The sequence below is a fragment of the Phyllobates terribilis genome, unplaced genomic scaffold, assembly GCF_046119375.1.
Source record: "Phyllobates terribilis strain yellow unplaced genomic scaffold, ASM4611937v1 Scaffold_1__5_contigs__length_1240528914, whole genome shotgun sequence".
NCBI lineage: Eukaryota > Metazoa > Chordata > Amphibia > Anura > Dendrobatidae > Phyllobates > Phyllobates terribilis.
In genome coordinates, this window is record NW_027362761.1 from 112,018,488 (window position 1) to 112,044,673 (window position 26,186).

Sequence of the window (26,186 nt, forward strand, 5' to 3'; positions counted from 1 at the left end):
ACGAGTGGTCTCCAGACACTCAGGATCAGGTTTCTCTGGATGAGGCATGGAATGAACGAACCAACCTAGGGGCATTCAACTCTGATGCTGAAAGCCACATCCTTTCCTCTGGCCCATAACCCCCCCCCAGTGCACCAAGTACTGCAGGGAACGACGCTGAAAACGAGCATCCACAATCTTCGAAATTTGCAACTCTAAATTGCCATCAACAATGATTGGGAGCGGTGGCAAGGGGCTAGGACTCAAAAGGTACCACATACTTCTTGAGCAGAGACCTGTGAAAAACATTGTGGATCCTAAGAGCCTGAGGTAACTCCAGACTAAACTCTGCTGGGTTAATGACAGCGGTTATTTTATAGGGACCAATAAATCTAGGTCCCAGCTTCCAAGAAGGAACCTTCAACTTAATATTCCTGTAATGCACACGCCCGGACTGACTGGCGTGTGCGTGTTTATGTAGTGATTCCACTGTGCAATGAATCGGAGAGTGCCTGGAGGGGCGTAACTAAGTATCTGCCCGATCCGACCAAGGTCGCACGACGGCATACGACGCCGGTGCACCAGGGAGGAACCGAGCAGAGGAACCAGGGTCTACTCCAGGTCAGACTCCGGACACGGCTGTTGACCCACACCGGGGAATACAGGAACAGGCAGACTAGAGCGCAGGCTGGGTAGGGTCCAGTACAGACTGGGAGACCAATTCGAAACCGCAGACGCGGTGGACAGGGCAGAGCAAAGCGAAAACCACAGACACGGTGGACAGAGCTGAGCAAAGCGAAAACCGCAGACGCGGTGGACAGAGCTGAGCAAAGCGAAAACCGCAGACGCGGTGGACAGAGCTGAGCAAAGCGAAAACCGCAGACGCGGTGGACAGAGCTGAGCAAAGCGAAAACCGCAGACGCGGTGGACAGAGCTGAGCAAAGCGAAAACCGCAGACGCGGTGGACAGAGCTGAGCAAAGCGAAAACCGCAGACGCGGTGGACAGAGCTGAGCAAAGCGAAAACCGCAGACGCGGTGGACAGAGCTGAGCAAAGCGAAAACCGCAGACGCGGTGGACAGAGCTGAGCAAAGCGAAAACCGCAGACGCGGTGGAGACAGGGCTTTGTACACACGGAACAGACTAGAAGGGAAAGGCAGAACCAGATACCCACAGGTACTTGCAGAGAAGTAGCGAGTGGACCACAAACTCACAAACGGAAGTACAGTGACAACGAGCAGGAGTTAGGTACGAGTTCAGACTCTGCAGAAAAAGGGAAAGTACGGACATAGAGAAAAACAAAACAGGCTAGGAGAGTATTTAGACAAGAACAGACACAGCAGCAAGATACAGGAGTGGGTTCACACAGGCCTGGAAATACAGCCTCCAGGATAGGCAGAAGACAACAGGCTAGAAGATAATACAGACAGGACACAGTTCAGACACGGGAACTGATACCGAAGGCAGGAAACATAAACGGGACCTGGCATATCAGTGACCAAAGGCCAACTGACAGAACACAATGCTCAGGCAGGGATTCATTGGAGCAGCTGGGTTAAATACCAGATGGCAGACAGCAATAGGCTGAGGACGCACAAGGGGTGTGTCTGCAGCAGGTACAAAAAGCAGGAAGTGATCGGGCGCCGCCCTTAAGCAGCAGACACAGAGGCAAACAGACAGCATGGAGGGAAGCCAGGCTAGCAAACTGGACTGGAGATCAAGTGCGTGCTCTTGCACAGTGGGAGATGGACCACTATGCAAGGACGCCGCCAGGTATGTTACAATTCCTGGTAGATAAGCACGCAAAATCATTCACATTCACACTTAGGTCCGGACCTAGCGAGCGTTTCCTGTCAGCCATACATTTGTATCTGTCTCCCATGATTTTCAAATTACTCTGAACTCCCCGCCACACAGAACAGAGCGACAAAGCAAAACGCTCCTCCTCAGGAACTCCTGAAGCCCCTCCCCTACTAAAAGTACCAAACTGTGGATGAAAACCGCATTCACCAAAGAAATGTGACCTGCCAGTAGACTCTTGGCAATGATTGTTTATAGCAGACTCGGCCAACGGTAAGTAAGTTACCCAATCCTCCTGGTTCTCAGATACAAAACACCTGAGGTAAGTTTCCAAATTCTGATTTATGCGCTCGGTCTGTTCCTTCGACTGAGGATGGAAGGCAAAAGAAAAAGACAACTGCACCCCCAGTAAAGTACAGAAAGCTTTCCAGAATTTAGAAACGAACTGGGTCCCCCGATCTGACACCACATCGGAAGGAACCCTGTGAAGCTTCACAATCTCATTAATGAATACCTGAGCAAGAGTCTTGGCATTCGGAAGTGCCGTTAATCTGATGAAATGAACCATTTTACTGAACCTATCTACAACCACCAGAATCACAGTCTTGCCTGCAGATACCGGTAGGTTAGTAATAAATTCCATGGACAAGTGCGTCCATGGTCTGCAAGGAATAGGCAGCGGCAGAAGAGAACCAGATAGACGGGTATGCAATTCTTTAGAACACGCAAATTCTGCAAGCAGACACATGTTCAACCACATCCTGATGCAACTCCGGCCACCAAAAACGATGCGAAAGGAGGTCCGCAGTTGCCTTACTACCTGGACGACCAGCAAGCACAGAGTTGTGATGTTCCCTAATTACTTTACTGCACAGATTAGATGGTACAAATAACCTCCCCGAAAGGCGGGAGACAGGGGCACCCCCCTGAGCCTTCAACACCTCCCCCTCCAGATCAGGGCACAAGGCCGAAATGACTACCCCCTTCTGCAAAATAGAGGCAGGGTTCTAATGGTCACTACCACCAGGCAAGCTCTGGAATAAAGCATCAGCCTTGATCTTTTTAACCCATGGGCTAAAAGTGACAACAAAATTTAGCCTAGTAAAAAAACAGAGACCACCTAGCCTGCCTAGCATTGAGACGCTTAGCAGACTGGAGATATGACAGGTTTTTATGGTCCGTGATAACAGCAATATGATGGAATGCCCCCTCCAACCAATGTCGCCATTCCTCGAAAGCCAATTTAATCGCAAAAAAGCTTCCTATTACCCACGTCATAATTTCTCTCGGCCGAAAACAACTTTTTGGAAATGAAAGTGCATGGACATCATTTACCAGGGGACGGACCCTGAGACCACACCGCCTAAACCCCCGCCTTCGATGCATAAACTTCCATGATGAAAGGTTGAGAAACGTCGGGTTGACTGAGTATAGGTGCTGTGTCCAAACATCTCTTTAAAGAGGAGAAAGCCTGCTGGGCGGGGTTTCACAATTACCGAATAATTTTGGATAAATTAGTAAAGCCCAGAAAACGCTGTAATGCCATCAGGTTCTCTGGTCGGTCCCAATCAAGTACAGCACGGATCTTCTCCAGGACCATCCGAAAACCCGACGATGACAAAGGTACCCCAAAAATTGCACCTCATGGACAGCGAAAACACATTTCTCTCGTTTGGCATATAGTTTATCTCTTAAAATCTGTAGTACTTGTTTAACATGACCCTAAATCAGGTGACTAAACCAAAATATCATCCAGATAGACCACCACAAACCTGCCCACTAAATGGTAGAAAATATAATTTATGAAATGTTGGAAAGCTGCAGGTGCATTGGTGAGACCAAAAGGCGTAACCAGACTCTCGAAATGCCCTCAGGGGTATTGAAAGCCGTTATCCACATATCCCTCTCTCTGATTCTAACCAGATTATAGGCTCCTCTTAAATCCAACTTGGAGAACCCCGCACTACCAAGGGTCAGTCGAGTCCCAGATGTTCCTTTTGCTTAGGAAATGAGGGACAGACCCCCAAAAAATGTCCCTTTTTAGCACACAAAAATCATACCTCCTTTCTCAATTTCAGGGGAAATATGCGATGCAGTAGCTCCTCCTAACTGCATGGGTTCCTCCAAATCCATAAGTACAGGTTCACCTCCAGACTGCCCCCCTGGCAATGGGGCGTTGACCCGAAAAGGGGGCTCAAGAGAAAATGGTCTCACCCACCTATCCCGAAGGCATCTATCTACGCGTATAGCTAATGACAATGGCAGCCTCCAAGGACCCAGGGGTTTCATAAACTGCCAAGGTATCCTTCAACCTTTCTGAAAGACTCTGACAAAATTGGCTTCGAAGAGCTGGGTCATTCCACTTGGTATCGGTTGCCCATCTACGGAATTCGGAACTATAAGTCTCCACTGACCGATATCTCTGCTGAAGGCGACGCAGCCTGGATTCAGCCAAGGAGATTTGGTCAGGTTAATCTACAATGAGGTCCAGAGCCCCGCAAAATCCTTCAACCGTTCGGAGGCAAGCAGAGCCCTGGGGCAAAGAGAGAGCCCAGGATTGAGGATCTCCTTGTAACAGTGAGATCACAATCCCCACTCGCTGCTCCTCATCTCCAGAGGAGTAGAGTCGAAGCTTAAAATACAATTTACAAGCTTCTTTAAACACAAAAAAATTGTCTCTGCCTCCTGAAAACCTGTCCGGGAGTGCAATTTTGGACTCAAGCCAGACCGGCCTACCCGCAGAGTCCCCACCATTAGGAGCCTGTGGCCGCTGCAGTTGCTTCTGAACAGCTGATCGAAGGTCCATCATCTCCAGTGATAAACTCCTGAGCTGTTCTTCCAGCACCAAAATGAGATACATAACAACATGGAAAAAAAAACTGAAAGTCAGGTTATTTTTTTTTATTTTTAAATGGCTGGTGATAATGTCACGCTGGGTATGGGGAGAACCCAGCATATAACGACAGGGAAAGGGGGGAGGGAAATGGGGAGTGGAGACCCCTAAACAGCTCAAACAACAAATCCTGTCTCACCTATGGACCCTATATAGGTTCTGCACCTATCGCCGAGCAGGAAACCTGGCCTTAGCTGACAAGGGAATACACTTAGCTTCAAGATGACACTGGAGAGAACACTGCAACAATCCACAAAGGAACTCCAAGAAAATTGTAGCAGACTACTAAAATTCCAGGCCTGAATAGATAAGAATCACTCTATCACCAGTGACTCTCTGAAGAAACTGAGTGTATTTAAGGATACAGCAAGGGCATGCTAATTAGCAGGAGAAGTTGAGGATCACCGTTGGGTCCTAAAGGTATAATCCCCAAGCAAGGTGAAAATCACCGCTGGGTCCTAAAACTAGAAGGATCAAGAAGATGTTTGCACGGCAAAAAGCAGTGACCTTCTTCAGCCAGACCCCTTATGACTGTCTATCAGACCTGACACACCCATGGCAATACTTTTAAATCAATTTAAAAGTAACCCCTGCATGACCCCAGGGCAGCGAGGACCCTCCTTCCTGCTGTTAACAGGTAATTAAAGTGGATCATCTGATGGATCGCAGACTCGAATTCCATGCAACTTGCAGAAGAATGTGGGAGGCGACAGATTTATGGCCCTTGTCTCCCTATGTCACAGAAATGCAAAGACTTCTTTGAACTCCATTGTTACCAACTCCAAATTATGAATATTGTTTTTTTTATGAACCGCAAGGGTCCCACAGTTATAGCAAATATATTACCGGCGTCATGGCGAACGTAACGCATTGACTTAAATCACTAGGCGGTCGCCGCATCAAGTCCCAAATTAAAATGTGACAGATGGACCACAGTATATATGCCATGTTTCCTATTTATGGAAACCTAAAATCATAATAGGAAATATGCCATTAATATTTCTCTCCAGGGACCTCCAGGTTCAAAGATATCCTGAAAGTTGGAGATCTCTTAATTTTTGGCACCGAACAGAGGTATGGGCTGCAGTTCTCACACTTCCCTCTGACAAAATTTAGACGTCCAATAGAAGAGTGAGCAAAGCAGACCATCAGAAAGTGCTTTATTTGATTTCTGCAGCTTCTGTTTACCGCCGTACATTGCCAATGTCAGAATGAATTAACTTTGTATCCGTCAGCTAACTCACCCTCCCTCTCTCTCCATTTCTCTCTCCCTCACCCCTTTCACTATCTCTCTATACCTCCCCCACTTACCACTACTTTTCTCTATCTTTCTCCCCCCTTTCTCACTCTTTTTTTTTTCCATCTATCGCTACCCCCCCCTTAATTTTAGTATCTCTCTCTTATCCTGATTCCTCTTACAATCTCTTTATCTCTTTCCTTCCCTTTTCTCCACTCACATCTCTAGCCTCCCCCTCTCTCTCTGTCAATGTATCTACATCTTTTTCTCTCTTTGTCTCTCTCTCTTGTCTGCCTGTTTCATTCTCTTACTTCCCCTTTCCCTATCCCTCTTTTACCCCCTCTTTTATTCCCTAAATCCCCACTCTCTCCATATTTCTAACTCTCTCTCTCCCAACCCTTTTCTGTATCTCTTGCCCCCCCTCATTCTATTCCCTCTTTTTTCTATAGACCCTCAACTTCTCTCTATCTATCACTATCTCTCTCCCTTTTTTGTTTCACTGTGAACAGCATTCTGAATCTGGTTTATGAAGAAAATCCCTCAAAACTATCCAAATTATTTAAAAACATTGAATATCACATGAATGGTAGATGTTATAACAAGGACCTGGTAATGTAAATTGCCGCATATACATTGGATGGTTGTCAGAACTGATGGCAGCTGGACGAACAATCTCGCCCGACTCTCCCATACACAGGATCACTCACTCTGCGGAGCGCTCCTGTATTCTTTATGAGAAATCGATATCGGCAGGTTCATCCGATGTTAGTCTAACGTCTACCGGCCCTTATGTTATGTATATAATGAATGACCTATGCTGCAATATTTTAATAGATATTTTTAAAGCCAAGCCTAATAAAACTGTCATGTTCTGGATTTCTCTCGGTTGTACTCCAGCAGTAAGCCGTCTGTTGTATATTACAGGGTGAGAGATGCTCTTACTGAAGTCATCCGGTCTGCAGTAAAGTAAGCTACAACATTTTTTTTTTTTTATATACCTTTTTTTTTTTTGTAATTAAACCATAACACACCACATAGATCTAAGACCTTCTACCACATGTCTTCCACACTGTTTTTTGGATTATCTACTTTTTTCTTTGCGATCCTAGCTTTTACTGTCTAGGATATCCAACCTTCTTAAGGAGTAACTATTCTAGTTAGACCAATGTTGTCTGTAAGGTTCACTTATCTGTTTTCACTGGCATTTTAAAGTTATAGATTGCGCTGAATTGTTGCACACTGAAGACAATTGTACAATTCTAACCTAACTCTTGACTATTTGTGTGCATTCTTTTACCACAGACATGGCTGCTTTTCACCCATACATTTGCAGTATTCCTCTGTCACCGAGTCACTCTGAGTCCTCTTTATTTCCTTTCCCAGCTCTTCCTGACATTCGTTTAGATCAGTGAACCCTCTAATCTAGGGATATCAAACTCAAAATACACAGAGGGCCAAAATTAAAAGCTTGGACAAAGTTGAGGGCCAACCTCCATACAGTATAATGACCCCACATAGTGCTCCATATAATATAATGGGTCCACATAGTCCTCCATACAGTATAATGGCCCCACATAGTGCCCCATATAGTATAATGGCCCACATAGTGCTCCATGCAGTATAATGGCACCACATAGTCCTCCATACAGTATAATGGCACTACATAGTGCTCCATGTAGTATAATGGCACCACATAGTCCTCCATGCAGTATAATGGCACCACATAGTGCTCCATGCAGTGGAATGGCACCACATAGTGCTCCATACAGTGTAATGGCACCACATAGTACTCCATACAGTGTAATGGCCCCACATAGTCCTCCATACAGTATAATGGGCCCCACATAGTCCTCTGTACAGTATAATGGGCCCACATAGTCCTCTGTACAGTATAATGGGCCCCACATAGTCCTCCATACAGAATAATGGGCCCCACATACTGCTCCATACAGTATAATGGGCCCCACATAGTGCTTCATACAGTATAATGGGCCCCACATAAAGCTCCATGCAGTATAATGGCACCACATAGTGCTCCATACAGTATAATGGGTGCCACATAGTCCTCCAGCAGTATAATGGCACCACATAGTCCTCCATACAGTATAATGGCACCACATAGTCCTCCATACAGTATAATGGCCCCACATAGTGCTCCATACAGTATAATGGCCCCACATAGTGCTCCATATAGTATAATGGGCTCCACATAGTGCTCTATACAGTATAATGGGCCCCACATAGTGCTCCATACAGTATAATGGGCCCCACATAGTGCTCCATACAGTATAATGGGCCCCACATAGTGCTCCATACAGTATAATGGGCCCCACATAGTCCTCCATACATTATAATGGGCCCCACATAGTCCTCCATACAGAATAATGGGCCCCACATAGTTCTCCATACAGAATAATGGGCCCCACATAGTCCTCCATACGGTATAATGGGCCCCACATAGTCCTCCATACGTTATAATGGCCCCATATAGTGCTCCATATAGTATAATGGGCCCCACATAGTGCTCCATATAGTATAATGGGCCCCACATAGTGCTCCATACAGTATAATGGGCCCCACATAGTGCTCCATACAGTATAATGGGCCCCACATAGTCCTCCATACATTATAATGGGCCCCACATAGTCCTCCATACAGAATAATGGGCCCCACATAGTCCTCCATACAGAATAATGGGCCCCACATAGTTCTCCATACAGAATAATGGGCCCCACATAGTTCTCCATACAGAATAATGGGCCCCACATAGTCCTCCATACAGAATAATGGGCCCCACATAGTCCTCCATACAGTATAATGGCACCACATAGTCCTCCATACAGTATAATGGCCCCACATAGTGCTGCATATAGTATAATGGGCCCCACATAGTCCTCCATACGGTATAATGGGCCCCACATAGTCCTCCATACGGTATAATGGGCCCCACATAGTCCTCCATACGTTATAATGGGCCCCGCATAGTCCTCCATACAGTATAATGGCACCACATAGTCCCCCATACAGTATAATGGCCCCACATAGTCCTCCATACAGTATAATGGCACCACATAGTCCCCCATACAGAATAATGGCCACACATAGTCCTCCATACAGAATAATGACCCCACATAGTCCTATATACAGAATAATGGGCCCCACATAGTCCTCCATACAGTATAATGGGCCCCACATAGTCCTCCATACATTATAATAGCCCCACATAGTCCTCCTTACAGAATAATGGGCTTCACATAGTCCTCCTTACAGAATAATGGGCTTCACATAGTCCTCCATACAGTATAATGGCCCCACATAGTCCTATATACAGAATAATGGCCCCACATAGTCCTCCATACAGTATAATGGCCCCACATAGTCCTCCATACAGTATAATGGCACCACATAGTCCTCCATACAGTATAATGGCTGCACATAGTCCTCCATACAGTATAATGGGCCCCACATAGTCCTCCATACAGAATAATGGGACCACATAGTCCTCCATACAGTATAATGGCCCCACATAGTCCTCCATACAGTATAATGGGCTTCACATAGTCCTCCATACAGTATAATGGCCCCACATAGTCCTATATACAGAATAATGGCCCCACATAGTCCTCCATACAGTATAATGGCACCACATAGTCCTCCATACAGTATAATGGCCCCACATAGTCCTCCATACAGTATAATGGCCCCACATAGTCCTCCATACAGAATAATGGCTGCACATAGTCCTCCATACAGTATAATGGGCCCCACATAGTCCTCCATACAGAATAATGGGACCACGTAGTCCTCCATTCAGTATAATGGCCCCACATAGTCCTCCATACAGTATAATGGCCCCACATAGTCCTCCATACAGAATAATGGCCCCACATAGTCCTCCATACAGAATAATGGCCCCACATAGTCCTCCATACAGAATAATGGCCCCACATAGTCCTCCATACAGTATAATGGCCCCACATAATCCTCCATAGAGTATAATGGCCCCACATAGTCCTCCATACAGAATAATGGCCTCACATAGTCCTCCATACATTATAATGGCCCCACATAGTCCTCCATACAGTATAATGGCCCCACATAGTCCTCCATACAGAATAATGGCCTCACATAGTCCCCCATACAGTATAATGGCCCCACATAGTCCTCCATACAGTATAATGGCCCCACATAGTCCTCCATACAGAATAATGGCCCCGACTGGCATCGCTGGCCAGAGTTTGATTTGTGTGCTCTAATCCCTCTCTCTGTGCAGAGACATCCCTGACTGAATCTAGATATAAAACATGATCTTTTATCACTAACCAAATGTTTATCATATCATTTGCTAAGAAAATATGTTCTGTACATTATTGGTGAGGTTAGCTATGGAGGAAGTCACTGGAAGCTAGAACATAGCTGCATGGAAAGTAAAGGGCTATGCTGGTTCCAGCAAGTATATTATTCTTCACATAATGTAAAGTTATTCATGTTTCCAATATGCGCCTTTGAATGTCACCATTTCCCTTGTTTATAGGGCTTTGTCCTAACGCAGCTTGCATTGTCAGCACTATTTGGACAGCGTCAGAGTGTGTAGGGACAATCCCCTAACTGCTAAAACTCCGTTGTTAATTTCAGCATTAATTGTTAGGAGGAATAGCAGAGCAATGGTACAAAACAAAGTCCACAGAAAAAAATGATCCTTTTTCAAAGGTTCCTTTTATCTTTTCCAATTCTTTATACACCCTCATAAATGATACACTTATCTACTCTTCCCTCTCCTTCACTTAAAACTTGGATTCAGTTTATCTTACTAGCACAGGCATCAGATTTTCAGCAGATCTGCACAAATTTAGCTGGATCTGCCAATACATATCTCCTATCTATGACCAGCATAATGTGGCCATAGATCTGTCGTCAAGCTGTTCTTTTTGATACCCCTCTTTCTAGGCTCCTCTGAGCGATCATGTGTTCTTGGTAGAGAGGGCAGTAAGCCCACTACTAGACACCTCTGATGGTGGCTTTCCTTCCTTAAGAACTAAAGGATTGGTCACATTAAAATCCAAAATTCTACCATTGGGGGATCATTAGATGGTCAGCCGATTCTGCTGAAATTAGCAGGTTCAGCCACCATTTATGTAATGGTGCATGTATTTTAAAAGGGTTATTTCCTTTCAAAAAATCCCAGTCCCCTGATGCAGTTTGCTATGAAAAAAAACAAATGTGCTTTACCCACTGTACCCGAGTCCTGCGCTGAGTCTCCACCACTGATCCCGGTGTCTTGTATTTGGCTACAGCGCTGATGTTATATCAGTGGTTCGGTAGCCAATGCAGATAGCGTGCAGAGCCTCTGAGATCACGGATTGGCTGCTGCACTGTCAGTGGCATCAGCACTGCAGCATACCAGACATCAGGAGCAGTGGAGACTCAGCGCTGGACCCAGGGAAGGGGAGTAAAGGACGGTTTGTTTTTTGGAAAACAAACTGCTCCCAGAACCATGATTTTCTGTAAGGGGAAAACCCCTTTTAATCCTTTCTCTTTTGAAAGACATGTACTGATACAATCTTGGTCCTTTGAAGGGCCTGCTATATCAATATACACTGCTCAAAAAAAATAAAGGGAACACTTAAACAACACAATGTAACTCCAAGTCAATAACACTTCTGTGAAATCTACCTGTCCAGTTATGAAGCAACACTGATTGTGAATCAATTTCTCCTACTGTTGTGCAAATGGAACAGACAACTGGTAGAAATGATAGGCAATTAGCAGAACAACCACTATAAAGGAGTGGTTCTGCAGGTGGTGACCACAGACCATTTCTCTGTTCTCATCCTTTTTGATTGTTGTTTTGGTCACTTTTTCATTTTGCCATTGCTCTCACCCCTAGAGGTACAGTAGCAGGAGGCGGTGTCTACAATACAACCCACAGAAGTTGCTCAGGTAGTGCAGTTCATCCAGGATGGCACATCAATGCGAGCTGTGGCTAAAAGGGTAGCTGTGTCTGTCAGCACAGTGTCCAGAGGCTGGAGGCGCTACCAGGAGATGTGGAGGGAGCCATAGGAGGGCAACAACCCAGCAGCAGGACCACTACCTCCGTCTTTGTGCAAGGAGGAACAGGAGGAGCACTGCCAGAGCCCTGCAAAATGACCTCCAGCAGGCCACAAATGTGTATGTGTCTGCACAAACTGTTAGAAACCCACTCCATGAGGGTGGTATGAGGGCCCGACGTCTACAGATGGGGTTGTGCTCACAGCCCAACACCATGCAGAATGCTTTGCATTTGCCAAAGAAGACCAGGATTGGCAAAGTCGCCACTGGCGCCCTGTGCTCTTCACAGATGAAAGCAGGTTCACACTGAGCACATGTGACAGACGTGACAGAGTCTGGAGATGCTGTGGAGAGCGATCTGCTGCCTGCAACATCCTTCAGCATGACCGGTTTGGCATTGGGTCAGTAATGGTGTGGGGTGGCATTTCTTTGGAGGGCTGCACAGCCCTCCTTGTTCTCGCCAGAGGTAGCCTGACTGCCATTAGGTACTGAGATGAGATCCTCAGACCCCTTGTGAGACCATATGCTGGTGCAGTTGGCCCTGGGTTCCTCCTAATGCAGGACAATGCCAGACCTCATGTGGCTGGAGTGTGTCAGCAGTTCCTGCGAGATGAAGGCATTGAAGCTATGGACTGGCCCGCCCTTTCCCCAGACCTGAATACGATTGAACACATCTGGGACATCATGTCTCGCTCCATCCACCAACGTCACGTTGCACCACAGACTGTCCAGGAGTTGGCGGATGCTTTAGGCCTGGTCTGGGAGGAGATCCCACAGGAGACCATCCGCAACCTCATCAGGAGCATGCCCAGGCGTTGTAGGGAGGTCATACAGGCACGTGGAGGCCACACACAATACTGAGCCTCATTTTGACTTGTTTTAAGGACAGTACATCAAAGTTGGATCAGTCTGTAGTATGTTTTTCCACTTTAATTTTGGGGGTGACTCCAAATCCAGGCCTCCATTGGTTAATAAATTTGATTTCCATTGATGATTTTTGTGTGATTCTGTTGTCAGCACATTCAACTTTGTACAGAACAAAGTAATCAATGAGAATATTTCATTCATTCAGATCTAGGATGTGTTATTTGAGTGTTCCCTTTATATTTTTGAGGAGTGTATTTATTTCCACAAGATTTACAACATCAACATGACCAGGGATAAATGCCTAGCTAGAAACTCCTCTACAGACAATCTGCTCTGTAGTGTTCTGTAGCACAGAGTCTGGCTGGCTGAGTGCGATACCCTTGGGATAACTTGCCAAAGTAAGGAGACTTATAAGCCATGCATGCTTCTCTAGAAAATTAAATATGCAAATTGCCTCTTCAGAGAGGAAGAGGACTTGAATTCTAGTGCCACCTATTGAAAGTAGCAATAGCAATATGAATAACTCACTATCGACCCTTTAACGAGTCTTGTCACATGACTTAGGATAAAAGCCAAACCAGAATCTCAAGTTACAGACACGTGTTTCGGGGTGTTTCCCCTCCTCCGTGCAAATCAAGATATCTGAATTCCAATAGGTTGCACTAGAGTTCAAGTTCTTTTACTCTCTGAAATGGCAATTTTCCCTTGATATAACGTGGGGGAAGTATTGGTCACTGATGATGAGCTATTTATAGATGAGTTTCTGGCTTGGCATTTATCCCTGGCCATGTAGGAAGGCTTGTTGAAGGCTTGGACATTGACCTACAGTACAGACCAAAAGTTTGGACACACCTTCTCATTTAAAGATTTTTCTGTATTTTCATGACTTTAAAAATTGTACATTCACACTGAAGGCATCAAAACTATGAATTAACACATGTGGAATTATATACTTAACAAAAAAGTGTGAAACAACTGAAAATGTGTCTTATATTCTAGGTTCTTCAAAGTAGCCACCTTTTGCTTTGATGACTGCTTTGCACACTCTTGGCATTGTCTTGATGAGCTTCAAGAGGTAGTCACCGGAAATGGTCTTCCAACAATCTTGAAGGAGTTCCCAGAGATGCTTAGCACTTGTTGGCCCTTTTGCCTTCACTCTGCAGTCCAGCTCACCCCAAACCATCTCGATTGGGTTCAGGTCTGGTGACTGTGGAGGCCAGGTCATCTGGCATAGCACCCCATCACTCTCCTTCTTGGTCAAATAGCCCTTACACAGCCTGGAGGTGTGTTTGGGGTCCTTGTCCTGTTGAAAAATAAATGATGGTCCAACTAAACGCAAACCGGATGGAATAGCATGCCGCTGCAAGATGCTGTGGTAGCCATGCTGGTTCAGTATGCCTTCAATTTTGAATAAATTCCCAACAGTGTCACCAGCAAAACACCCCCACACCATCACACCTCCTCCTCCATGCTTCACAGTGGGAACTAGGCATGTAGAGTCCATCCGTTCACCTTTTCTGCGTTGCACAAAGACACTGTGGTTGGAACCAAAGATCTCAAATTTGGACTCATCAGACCAAAGCACAGATTTCCACTGGTCTAATGTCCATTCCTTGTGTTCTTTAGCCCAAACAAGTCTCTTCTGCTTGTTGCTTGTCCTTAGCAGTGGTTTCCTAGCAGTTATTTTACCATGAAGACCTGATGCACAAAGTCTCCTCTTAACAGTTGTTGTAGAGATGTGCCTGCTGCTAGAACTCTGTGTGGCATTGACCTGGTCTCTAATCTGGGCTGAGTTAACCTGCGATTTCTGAGGCTGGTGACTCGGATAAACTTATCCTCAGAAGCAGAGGTGACTCTTGGTCTTCCTTTCCTGTGGCGGTCCTCATGTGAGTTTCTTTGTAGCGCTTGATGGTTTTTGCAACTGCACTTGGGGACACTTTCAAAGTTTTCCCAATTTTTCGCACTGACTGACCTTCATTTCTTAAAGTAATGATGGCCACTCGTTTTTCTTTATTTAGCTGCTTTTTTCTTGCCATAATACAAATTCTAACAGTCTATTCAGTAGGACTATCAGCTGTGTATCCTCCTGACTTCTGCACAACACAATTGATGGTCCCATCCCCATTTATAAGGCAAGAAATCCCACTTATTAAACCTGACAGGGCACACCTGTGAAGTGAAAACCATTTCCGGTGACTACCTCTTGGAGCTCATCAAGAGAATGCCAAGAGTGTGCAAAGCAGTCATCAAAGCAAAAGGTGGCTACTTTGAAGAACCTAGAATATAAGACATATTTTCAGTTGTTTCACACTTTTTTGTTAAGTATATAATTCCACATGTGTTAATTCATAGTTTTGATGCCTTCAGTATGAATGTACAATTTTCAAAGTCACGAAAATACAGAAAAATCTTTAAATGAGGTGTGTCCAAACTTTTGGTCTGTACTGTATATGGTAGCCACCTCTCCTAGGTGATACTTGTAAAACACTTTCTTTTGTTCTGTGAGAGAGCTAATTTGCATACTTTTCTCCCATGGAGCATGGCCTGTAAGACTCCAGTCTCTTTTAGGAGAGTCGTTATGTCCTCCAGATGCTGATAATGTAGATGTGGATAAACTTGATTTGACTTTTAGATTTTGTTTTCTCAGGTATGTTTTTTTGGTATACAGATTTACAGTACATTAGTGTCTGTAAGATTAGAGTCTATAATTAAGTCCTGTGTGACTAGGAAAACAGAAGTCTACTAAAACATATACCGATCATATGTTCTAATTTTGCTTCTTGTCTCTTTGCAGAGACAGCCCTGTGGTGAAGGGGAATGCTCTCTTGGCACTTACTGGATTAGCAGTTGCTGTATCTAAATATGAAAGCAGCCTTCCTTCAGAAACTGAAGGTGCCCCCGAGGTGCGTCTCTTTCTGTATAAGTATTTGTGTAGTTAATTTTTTTTAACTCCTTAAAGGGAATCTGTCAGTACCTTTATGCTATTTAGTCTGAGAGCAGCATAATGTAGGAGCAGAGAGCCTGATTCCAGGGATGTGTTGCTTGCTCAGTAGCTTGCTGTAATTTGAATACAATTAGTGTTTTATCAGCAGGAGATTATCCCTGTCGGACAAGGTCTTGCATGCAGGCCAGTCTGGCTAATCTGTGTTACCCCGCCCCTACCACTTGCCGACAATTCACAGTGAACACCAGAAGCTGCCACTCAGTGGTGTGGGTGGGGTTAAACACAGTTTAGCATTCTGACCACTGCTACATCTACAACAGAGAAAACAGGGATTGTATCCAAACTACACCAAGCAGTCCAGTAAATGATACATCCCTGGAATCAGGGTCTCTGCCCCTATATCATGAAGCTCTAAGATTACATGGCAAAAATCTGCTGACAGATTCCCTTTAAGGGCACATTCAGACATCAGTGATGTTTTTCATATGCAAAAACTTTCCAAGTTTCATCAGTGTTTTTGATCAGTGTCATCAGAGTTTGGTCAGCGTCTCAGTTTTTACCATCAGAGTTTGGTCAGCGTCTCAGTTTTTACCTTCAGAGTTTGGTCAGCGTCTCAGTTTTTACCATCAGAGTTTGGTCAGCGTCTCAGTTTTTACCATCAGAGTTTGGTCAGCGTCTCAGTTTTTACCATCAGAGTTTGGTCAGCGTCTCAGTTTTTACCATCAGATTTTGGTCAGCGTCTCAGTTTTTACCATCAGAGTTTGGTCAGCGTCTCAGTTTTTACCATCAGAGTTTGGTCAGCGTCTCAGTTTTTACCATCAGAGTTTGGTCAGCGTCTCCGTTTTTACCATCAGAGTTTGGTCAGCGTCTCCGTTTTTACCATCAGAGTTTGGTCAGCGTCTCCATTTTTACCATCCGAGTTTGGTCAGCGTCTCAGTTTTTACCTTCAGAGTTTGGTCAGCGTCTCAGTTTTTACCATCAGAGTTTGGTCAGCGTCTCAGTTTTTACCATCAGAGTTTGGTCAGCGTCTCAGTTTTTACCATCAGAGTTTGGTCAGCGTCTCCGTTTTTACCATCAGAGTTTGGTCAGCGTCTCCGTTTTTACCTTCAGAGTTTGGTCAGCGTCTCCGTTTTTACCTTCAGAGTTTGGTCAGCGTCTCAGTTTTTACCATCAGAGTTTGGTCAGCGTCTCAGTTTTTACCATCAGAGTTTGGTCAGCGTCTCAGTTTTTACCATCAGAGTTTGGTCAGCGTCTCAGTTTTTACCATCAGAGTTTGGTCAGCGTCTCAGTTTTTACCATCAGAGTTTGGTCAGCGTCTCAGTTTTTACCTTCAGAGTTTGGTCAGCGTCTCAGTTTTTACCATCAGAGTTTGGTCAGTGTTTCTTTATTTTTTCTCAGATGAGGGAAAAAGTTTGAGGTTTCTCAAGCTTCTACTAACAAAAAATTTGTGAAAAACAGACCACATATGGATGAGATCTGAGTGTTGTCTGATTTTCTCCATGGATCCATAGACTTACATTGGTAAGTTTGATCCAACATTGCGATCAATGTCATACGTGCCTCCTTGCTTTTGTGTGGACCACTTGGTCCAAGGAAAAAATCAGAAATGTGAATTACCCCCTAGACTATCATAGGTACAAGTGAAATGTGTGGAAAACTGACTCTTGAATAAGCCCTAACCTTGAGACTTGCTTGGCTAGGAGCTGATTTTGTTAGCACATGGCAGCGTGAAGATGCACTGTATTCTGACAGTATGAGTTGCCAGCATGCGGTATAATAAAATGACACTTTTGGTTGTATAGTTGTAATTAATTTTTTTTCATAACGCGCTGTACTGTTCTGCAATAAAAGTCATTACATGCTGCAGTTAATTAAAAAAAAATAAATACAGAAATCTTTATACTCCAGAACCGTAATGTCAGCAATTAAAATATCCCATACGTGTGTTGTGTGGTATAAATGACATGAATTAGTGAATTAGATGGCATGTACAAAACTTTATAGAATCTTAAAGGGACACTAAACTAACTATTTGGTTTTCTTCACTTTCATTTTTTGCTCCTTGACCTTTAAGATTCATATAATTTTTATTTTTCTATCGGCATAGTTGTATGAGGACTTATTTTTTGCGGGACGAGTCGTAGTTTTGAATCCACTATGCCATATGATAAAGAAGAAACTTGAAGAAAAATGCTTCATTTCACTGTTGTTTTTCGGTTTTAGGTTTTCTTTTTCATTATCTAGTAACTTGGTTGCACTGGTCAGTATGATTATATCAAATTCATATAATTTTTTTTTTTCAGTATAAAAAAATATTTCCATATTCTGTGAAGCATAGCTTGTATTTTTTTGGTAGATAGAGCTGTATAAGGGCTTGTTGTTTTTGCAGTAAAGGCTGTAGTTTTTATCGGTGTCATTTTGTGATCCACGCAACTTTTTGATCTGTCTATATGCCTTTTTATTGTGGGAAGTAAAGCAACAAAGAAACAATGATTTTGTCAATTTTCTATTTTTTATTTTTGAAGGAAAGGAAGGGGGTATGTAAGATGTTATGTATTTTATGTTTTTTATATTAATGGGAATATGCTGCACTGTTTCTCAGCCACAAATATATGCAGCAGCTTTTCAGTGTTATGAATATTAGTGAAAGTAGATGTGTTAATTCATAATAAGGCATTGATCATACATGGCAAAAGACCAGCCTCACGGCTAGCTTAAATGACTTCACCAGCTCTCTCCAAAGCTCCGGTATACACCGGACATTTGACTGCAGTTGTATAGGACTTGTTTAAAGCACAGATACTCACAAATACCACCCTTTAACTGGTCCTCAGGATCGCACAATTGTCATCCACAGGCATTCATTATTGCATAATGTACTAAAATAGACAATCTCCTATAGTGAAGCCTAGCCACCGGCTGGGCTTCATCAATGCAGTAACATAACACATACACAGGCCTTCAGTATGTCCCCTGCTGCCATGAGAACCCACTAGCAACCTGTAATTGAGTTGGAAGTGCCATACCTCCGATCTTAACTTCTTTTAAGCCGTTATCATGATTGACAGTGGCATCTAAGAGGTTAAACTTGTGCAGTTAGAGCTCACTCCAAATGCAGCAGTTACTCTTGGGTGCTGCCTGTATAACACAGCCGGCATCAATGTTTTATGTAGTGGGCACAGCTCCCATGTGCTCACATCCATTGTAAATATTTGGCAGATGTCACAAGGGTAAATGAGAATATAAAAAGTCAACAGTCTTCAAAAACTTATTGGACTCCATAGTGTTCTTCAAGCTTCTGTAACACACAGTCTTGTTAATCTGGCAGAGAAAAGAGTTGCCTATATTTTGCTGGTCAGCTATATCTTCAGATTGAGAACGCAATGCTGATAGCTTCCATGCTCTCCACTGCCGACAGATCCTACCATGTCACCTCCCAGCATCCCTGGTTGCATTGTGGTTAACAGTAGTGCTAAAGTAGGGAATTAAAGAAAATGGAAAGTATGGCGTCCATCTCCATCCCTGACTGGAGTAAGATTTCTAGCTTTGGGAACTCCACAGCTCGTCATGGATTAGACAAGCTGTGGTGTCACACCCTCATCCCGCCCCAGCTTCACCCATTTTGGCACAGTTGGGAGAAACTATTGTGAAAACACCAAGAGTCACAATTTTTTTGCTCAACTTCAGGTTGTGCCAAAATCACTATTTGGGGAAATGATGAACGTGTTTTGCACATGTATAGTATTCTGGGAAAAGTTTTGGAAATGTTTTTCTGCACAGCCCAAAGGTTTCACTAAAGATTGCCCAATATAATGTGTGTACATTTGTAATATTCTCTGAATTTTTCTGATTCTCTTCCTGTAGATTGGTCCTGATATTTTGCCGACCAGCGCATGGCTAGTTATGGTGCTTGATACCCTGCTGAGTATTGTCAGCAGTCAATACCATCCCAAGGGCCGAATCTTTCCTTGGTTCCAACATGTAAGTTTGATGGAAAGGTTTGTATATTAGATTTTACATTGTTTCTACATTTACAGTGCAGGCTTGGGGTTTGTCCAAAGTTTTGAATTGTCTCATTTATTGTTAGTAGCCAGTCTTTTATATGTTTTCCCACTTATATTTTAAAGGATTATTCCCATCTTATCCAAGCAGGTTCCACCTTTGTCTCATGGCTGCTGTGTATGGAAAGTTGGCCACTGTATATGATCCTTTCTATTAATTTCTATTGGTGTTCCAAAAACAGCTGAGCATGGTTTGATTGGCTGTTTTCAGATGTCCCCATTGAGGTTAATAAAGAGGGCTGTGCAAGAGAGGCATGAGATGGATAGGTGTGGAATCCATATCAATCACACATTTATGGCCTAAATGCCACAAAACAGTCATTGTAATGGCCTGCAGCTCTCCAAATGGCTACATAGCATTGGGATAGCCTTGTCTCCTTTCCCAATTAGATGCAATTTTTTTTTACTAGGCACTTCAAGCAAAAATATACAGGCAAGTAGATGTCCTATTTTGGTTACTAATACTACATAAAAAGGACCCTAATTTGCCGATGGCTATTGCTTGTGTATAGCCAAGTTTAGGTGCCGGGAAGTCAGAGTGACTCGCCAGCGGCTGCGCACAAGATCCCTGCTCTACAATGATACATAGGTGGCAAGAAGAAGTGCGCAGGCGCGGGATCTGGCCGAAGCGACTGCACGTCACAGGAGAGGGGGGAAACAATTAATTAAAACTGTAGGCGGGATTTCTTGCAGGCCCCGGTACGGGAACACATCAGAAACCAGAATGAATAAACAGACATTTCACAGCAATAAGACCTCTAATATGGGCCATACAGGTAGGTATAGATTCACATTTCTATCACCTTTATGCCCATATTAGAGGTCAGATAAGTGCCAGGGGGTGACAGATTTCCTTTAACGGCACGCAATAGCTGTGCGATATCTGTTATTCTGGATTATCACACAGTCATTGCAAAGTACATAAAGTTTAAATGATTGTTCTACATCCCAAAAGTCTGCCCGAAAGGCTAATATATGAAACAAATATAATCATATATGCATAAAGAGACGGATGTGTGTCTACTGACATGTCTGTTCTTGTTTTTTATCGGCTTCTGATTACATGTCTATCATTACATATCAATAATCATAATCATACATATTTAATTTATTTTCATTCACAAAACAGCACTAAAGGCTTTTTTCCCCTTCCAATTTGCTAGCCATCAATTATATTTATAAAAACTTCTACTCTACCTCTGACACCTAACCTGATTCCCTGCCAAGTCGTGAAGTTTGGTTTGTAGAAAATGAGCTGGCAGCTTTCCATTAGGCCCTGGTGGGAGAACGTAGTAGCAGATGGCTTGTTTCCTATAGGGGGTTAATTCATTTTAATGAACGATACCAAGACATAAATAACAAGAAAGACAAGTCCCAGGATACATTGCTTCAAATACATCAAAACACCGAGCACCAAGAGGGTTATATTCCATGCAGTCGGCAGATTTATTCCTATGTTACATTTATTCCTATGTTACATTGTTCCCTGCAACATATTTCTTTGCAGTTAATCTCCATGAAGTAACTAAGACCTTACATAAGATATCATATGTAAGGATATTTGTAACATCATATGTAAGGATATGTATGATATTGCATGTAAGGCTATGTGTGATATCATATGTAAGGATATTTATGATTTTGTATGTAGCGCTATGTGTAATATCATATGTAAGGAAATGTGTGATATTGTATGTAAGGCTATGTTTGTTATTGTAAGTCAGGCTATGTGCAATATTATATGTAAGGCCATGTGTGATTATCATACATAAGGATTTGTGTGATACCATATGTCATGCTATGTGTGATACTTTATGTAAGGCTATGTGCGATATCATATGTAAGAATATGTATGATATATCATATGTAAGGATATGTGTGATATCATATGGTAAGGATATGTGTGATATTTCATGTAAGGTTATATGTGATATCATATTCAAGATTATGTGTAATATATTGTAAGGATATGTGTGATATCGTATGTAAGGATATGTGAGATATCGTATGTAAGGCTATGTGTGATATCGTATGTAATGATATGGTTGATATCATATGTAAGGATATGTGTGATAGCGTATGTAAGGATATGTGTGATATTGTATGTAAGGCTATGTGTGATAGCGTATGTAAGGCTATGTGTGATATTGTATGTAAGAATATGTGTGATATTGCATGTAAGGTTATGTGTGATATCATATGCAAGGATATGTGTGATATCGTATGTAAGGATATGTGTGATATCATATGTAAGGATATGTGTGATATATGTAAGGATATGTGTGATATCATATGTAAGGATATGTGTGATATTGTATGTAAGGATATGTGTGATATCGTATGTAAGGATATGTGTGATATCGTATGTAAGGATATGTGTGATATTGTATGTAAGGATATGTGTGATATTGTATGTAAGGATATGTGTGATATCGTATGTAAGGCTATGTGTGATAGCATACAGTCATGGCCAAAAGTATTGAGAATGAGACAAATAGTAATTTTTCCAAAGTTTACTGCTTCATTTTTTGTAATGGCAATTTGCATATACTCCTGAATGTCAAAGAGTGATCAGCTTAACAGCAATTACTGTACTTGCAAAGTCAATATTTGCCCAGAAAATGAACTTTAACCCCCAAAACACATTTCAGCATCATTGCAGTCCTGCCTTAAAAGGAGCAGCTAACATTTTTTTAGTGATTGATCCATTAACACAGGTGTGGGTGTTGATGAGGACAGGGCTGGCGATCAATCAGTCATGATTAAGTAAGAATGACATCACTGGACACTTTAAAAGGAGGCTGGTTCTTGGTATCATTGTTTCTCTTCAGTTAACCATGGTTATCTCTAAAGAAACATGTTCAGCCATCATTGCACTGCACAAAAATGGCCTAACAGAGAAGAGTATCGCAGCTACAAAGATTGCACCTCAGTCAACAATCTATCGCATCATCAAGAACTTCAAGGAGAGAGCTTCCATTGTTGTCAAAAAGGCTCCAGGGCGCCCAAGAAAGACCAGCAAGCGCCAGGACCGTATCTTAAAACTGTTTCAGCTGCGGGATCGGACTACCAGCAGTGCTGAGCTTGCTCAGGACTGGCAGCAGGCTGGTGTGAGTGCTTCTGCACGCACTGTGAGGCGTAGACTCTTTGAGCAAGGGCTGGTTTCAAGGAGGGCAGCAAAGAAGCCACTTCTCTCCAGAAAAAACATCAGGGACCGACTGATATTCTGCAAAAGGTACAGGGAGTGGACTGCTGAGGACTGGGGCAAAGTCATTTTCTCTGATGAATCCCCTTTTCGATTGTTTGGGACATCTGGAAAACAGCTTATTCGGAGAAGAAGAGGTGAGCGCTACCACCAGTCTTGTCTCATGCCAACTGTAAAACATCCTGAAACCATTCATGTGTGGGGTTGCTTCTCAGCCAAGGGAATCAGCTCGCTCACTCAGTCTTGCCTAAAAACACAGCCATGAATAAAGAATGGTACCAGAATGTCCTCCAATAGCAACTTCTCCCAACCGTCCAAGAGCAGTTTGGCGCCCAACAATGCCTTTTCCAGCATGATGGAGCACCTTGCCATAAAGCAAAGGTGATAACTAAATGGCTCATGGAACAAAACATAGAGATTTTGGGTCCATGGCCTGGAAACTCCCCAGATCTTAATCCCATTGAGAACTTGTGGTCAATCATCAAGAGACGGGTGGACAAACAAAAACCAACAAATTCTGGCAAAATGTAAGCATTGATTATGCAAGAATGGACTGCTATCAGTCAGGATTTGGTCCAAAAGTTGATTGAGAGCATGCCAGGGAGAATTACAGAGGTCTTGAAGAAGAAGGGGCAACACTGCAAATATTGACTTGCTGCATTAACTCATTCTAACTGTCAATATAACCTATTGGTACTCATAATATGATTGCAATTATATTTCTGTATGTGATATAAACATCAGACAGACACTAATAAAAACCAGAGGCCAGCAGATCATGTGAAAATATAATTTTTGTGTCATTCTCAAAACTTTTGGCCATGACTGTACAGTTATATGAAAAAGTTTGGGCACCCCTATTAATCTTAAGCTTAATGTTTTATAAAAATTGGTGTTTTTGCAACAGCTATTTCAGTTTGATATATGTAATAACTGTTGGACACAGTAATGTTTCTGCCTTGAAATGAGGTTTATTGTACTAACAGAAAATGTGCAATCTGCATTCAAACAAAATTTGACAGGTGCATAAGTATGGGCACCCTTATCATTTTCTTGTTTTAAATACTCCTACCTACTTTTTACTGACTTACTAAAGCACTTTTTTTGGTTTTGTAACCTGATTGAGCTTTGAACTTCAGAGCCAGGTGTATGCAATCATGAGAAAAGCTACTTAAAGTGGCCACTTGCAAGTTGTTCTCCTGTTTGAATCTCCTCTGAAGAGTGGCATCATGGGCTCCTCAAAACAACTGTCAAATGATCTGAAAACAAAGATTATTCAACATAGTTGTTCAGGGGAAGGATACAAAAAGCTGTCTCAGAGATTTAACCTGTCAGTTTCCACTGTGAGGAACATAGTAAGGAAATGGAAGAACACAGGGACAGTTCTTGTTAAGGCCAGAAGTGGCAGGCCAAGAAAAACATCAGAAAGGCAGAGAAGAAGAATGGTGAGATCAGTCAAGGACAATCCTCAGACTACCTCCAGAGAGCTGCAGCATCAACTTGCTGCAGATGGTGTCACTGTGCATCGGTCAACTATACAACGCACTTTGCACAAGGAGAAGCTGTATGGGAGAGTGATGCGAAAGAAGCCGTTTCTGCAAGCACACCACAAACAGAGTCGGCTGAGGTATGCAAAAGCACATTTGGAGAAGCCAATTTCTTTTTGGAAGAAGGTCCTGTGGACTGATGAAACCAAGATTGAGTTGTTTGGTCATACAAAAAGGCGTTATGCATGGCGGCAAAAAAACACAGCATTCCAAGAAAAACACTTGCTACCCACAGTAAAATTTGATGGAGGTTCCATCATGCTTTGGGGCTGTGTGGCCAATGCCGGCACCGGGCATCTTGTTAAAGTTGAGGGACGCATGGATTCCACTCAGTATCAGCAGATTCTTGACAATAATGTTCAAGAATCAGTGATAAAGTTGAAGTTACGCAGGGGATGGATCTTTCAGCAAGACAATGATCCAAAACACCGCTCCAAATCTACTCAGGCATTAATGCAGAGGAACAATTACAATGTTCTGGAATGGCCATCCCAGTCCCCAAACCTGAATATCATTGAACATCTGTGGGATCATTTGAAGAGGGCTGTCCATGCTCGGCGACCATCAAACTTAACTGAACTGTAATTGTTTTGTAAAGAGGAATGGTCAAAAATACCTTCATCCAGGATCCAGGAACTCATTAAAAGCTACAGGAAGCGACTAGAGGCTGTTATTTTTGCAAAAGGAGGATCTACTTAATATTGCACATTTTCTGTTAGTACAATAAACCTCATTTCAAGGCAGAAACATTACTGTGTCCAACAGTTATTACATATATCAAACTGAAATAACTGTTGCAAAAACACCAATTTTTATAAAACAATAAGCTTAAGATTAATAGGGGTGCCCAAACTTTTTCATATAACTGTATGTAAGGCTATGTGTGATATCGTATGTAAGGCTATGTGTGATATCGTATGTAAGGATATGTGTGATATTGTATGTAAGGCTATGTGTGATATCGTATGTAAGGCTATGTGTGATATCGTATGTAAGGATATGTGTGATATCGTATGTAAGGCTATGTGTGATATCGTATGTAAGGCTATGTGTGATATCGTATGTAAGGATATGTGTGATATCGTATGTAAGGATATGTGTGATATCGTATGTAAGGCTATGTGTGATATCGTATGTAAGGCTATGTGTGATATCGTATGTAAGGCTATGTGTGATATCGTATGTAAGGCTATGTGTGATATCTTATGTAAGGCTATGTGTGATATCGTATGTAAGGATATGTGTGATATCTTATGTAAGGCTATGTGTGATATCTTATGTAAGGCTATGTGTGATATTGTATGTAAGGATATGTGTGATAGCATACAGTCATGGCCAAAAGTATTGAGAATGAGACAAATAGTAATTTTTCCAAAGTTTACTGCTTCATTTTTTGTAATGGCAATTTGCATATACTCCTGAATGTCAAAGAGTGATCAGCTTAACAGCAATTACTGTACTTGCAAAGTCAATATTTGCCCAGAAAATGAACTTTAACCCCCAAAACACATTTCAACATCATTGCAGTCCTGCCTTAAAAGGAGCAGCTAACATCGTTTTAGTGATTGATCCATTAACACAGGTGTGGGTGTTGATGAGGACAGGGC

The 26,186-nt window shown here is 42.8% G+C and overlaps 1 protein-coding gene across 2 annotated transcripts in view; it reads left to right on the forward strand.

The window, feature by feature from the left end:
- The window catches only part of FOCAD (focadhesin), a 272,768-nt gene that overhangs the window by 191,432 nt on the left and 55,150 nt on the right, over nt 1–26,186 (forward strand). For both annotated transcript variants that reach the window (XM_073666136.1, XM_073666149.1), the window contains exons 24-26: nt 6,832–6,873; nt 15,617–15,725; nt 19,631–19,747. In XM_073666136.1, the coding sequence (XP_073522237.1) occupies nt 6,832–6,873; nt 15,617–15,725; nt 19,631–19,747 (268 nt within the window). The remainder of the gene's footprint in view (nt 1–6,831; nt 6,874–15,616; nt 15,726–19,630; nt 19,748–26,186) is intronic.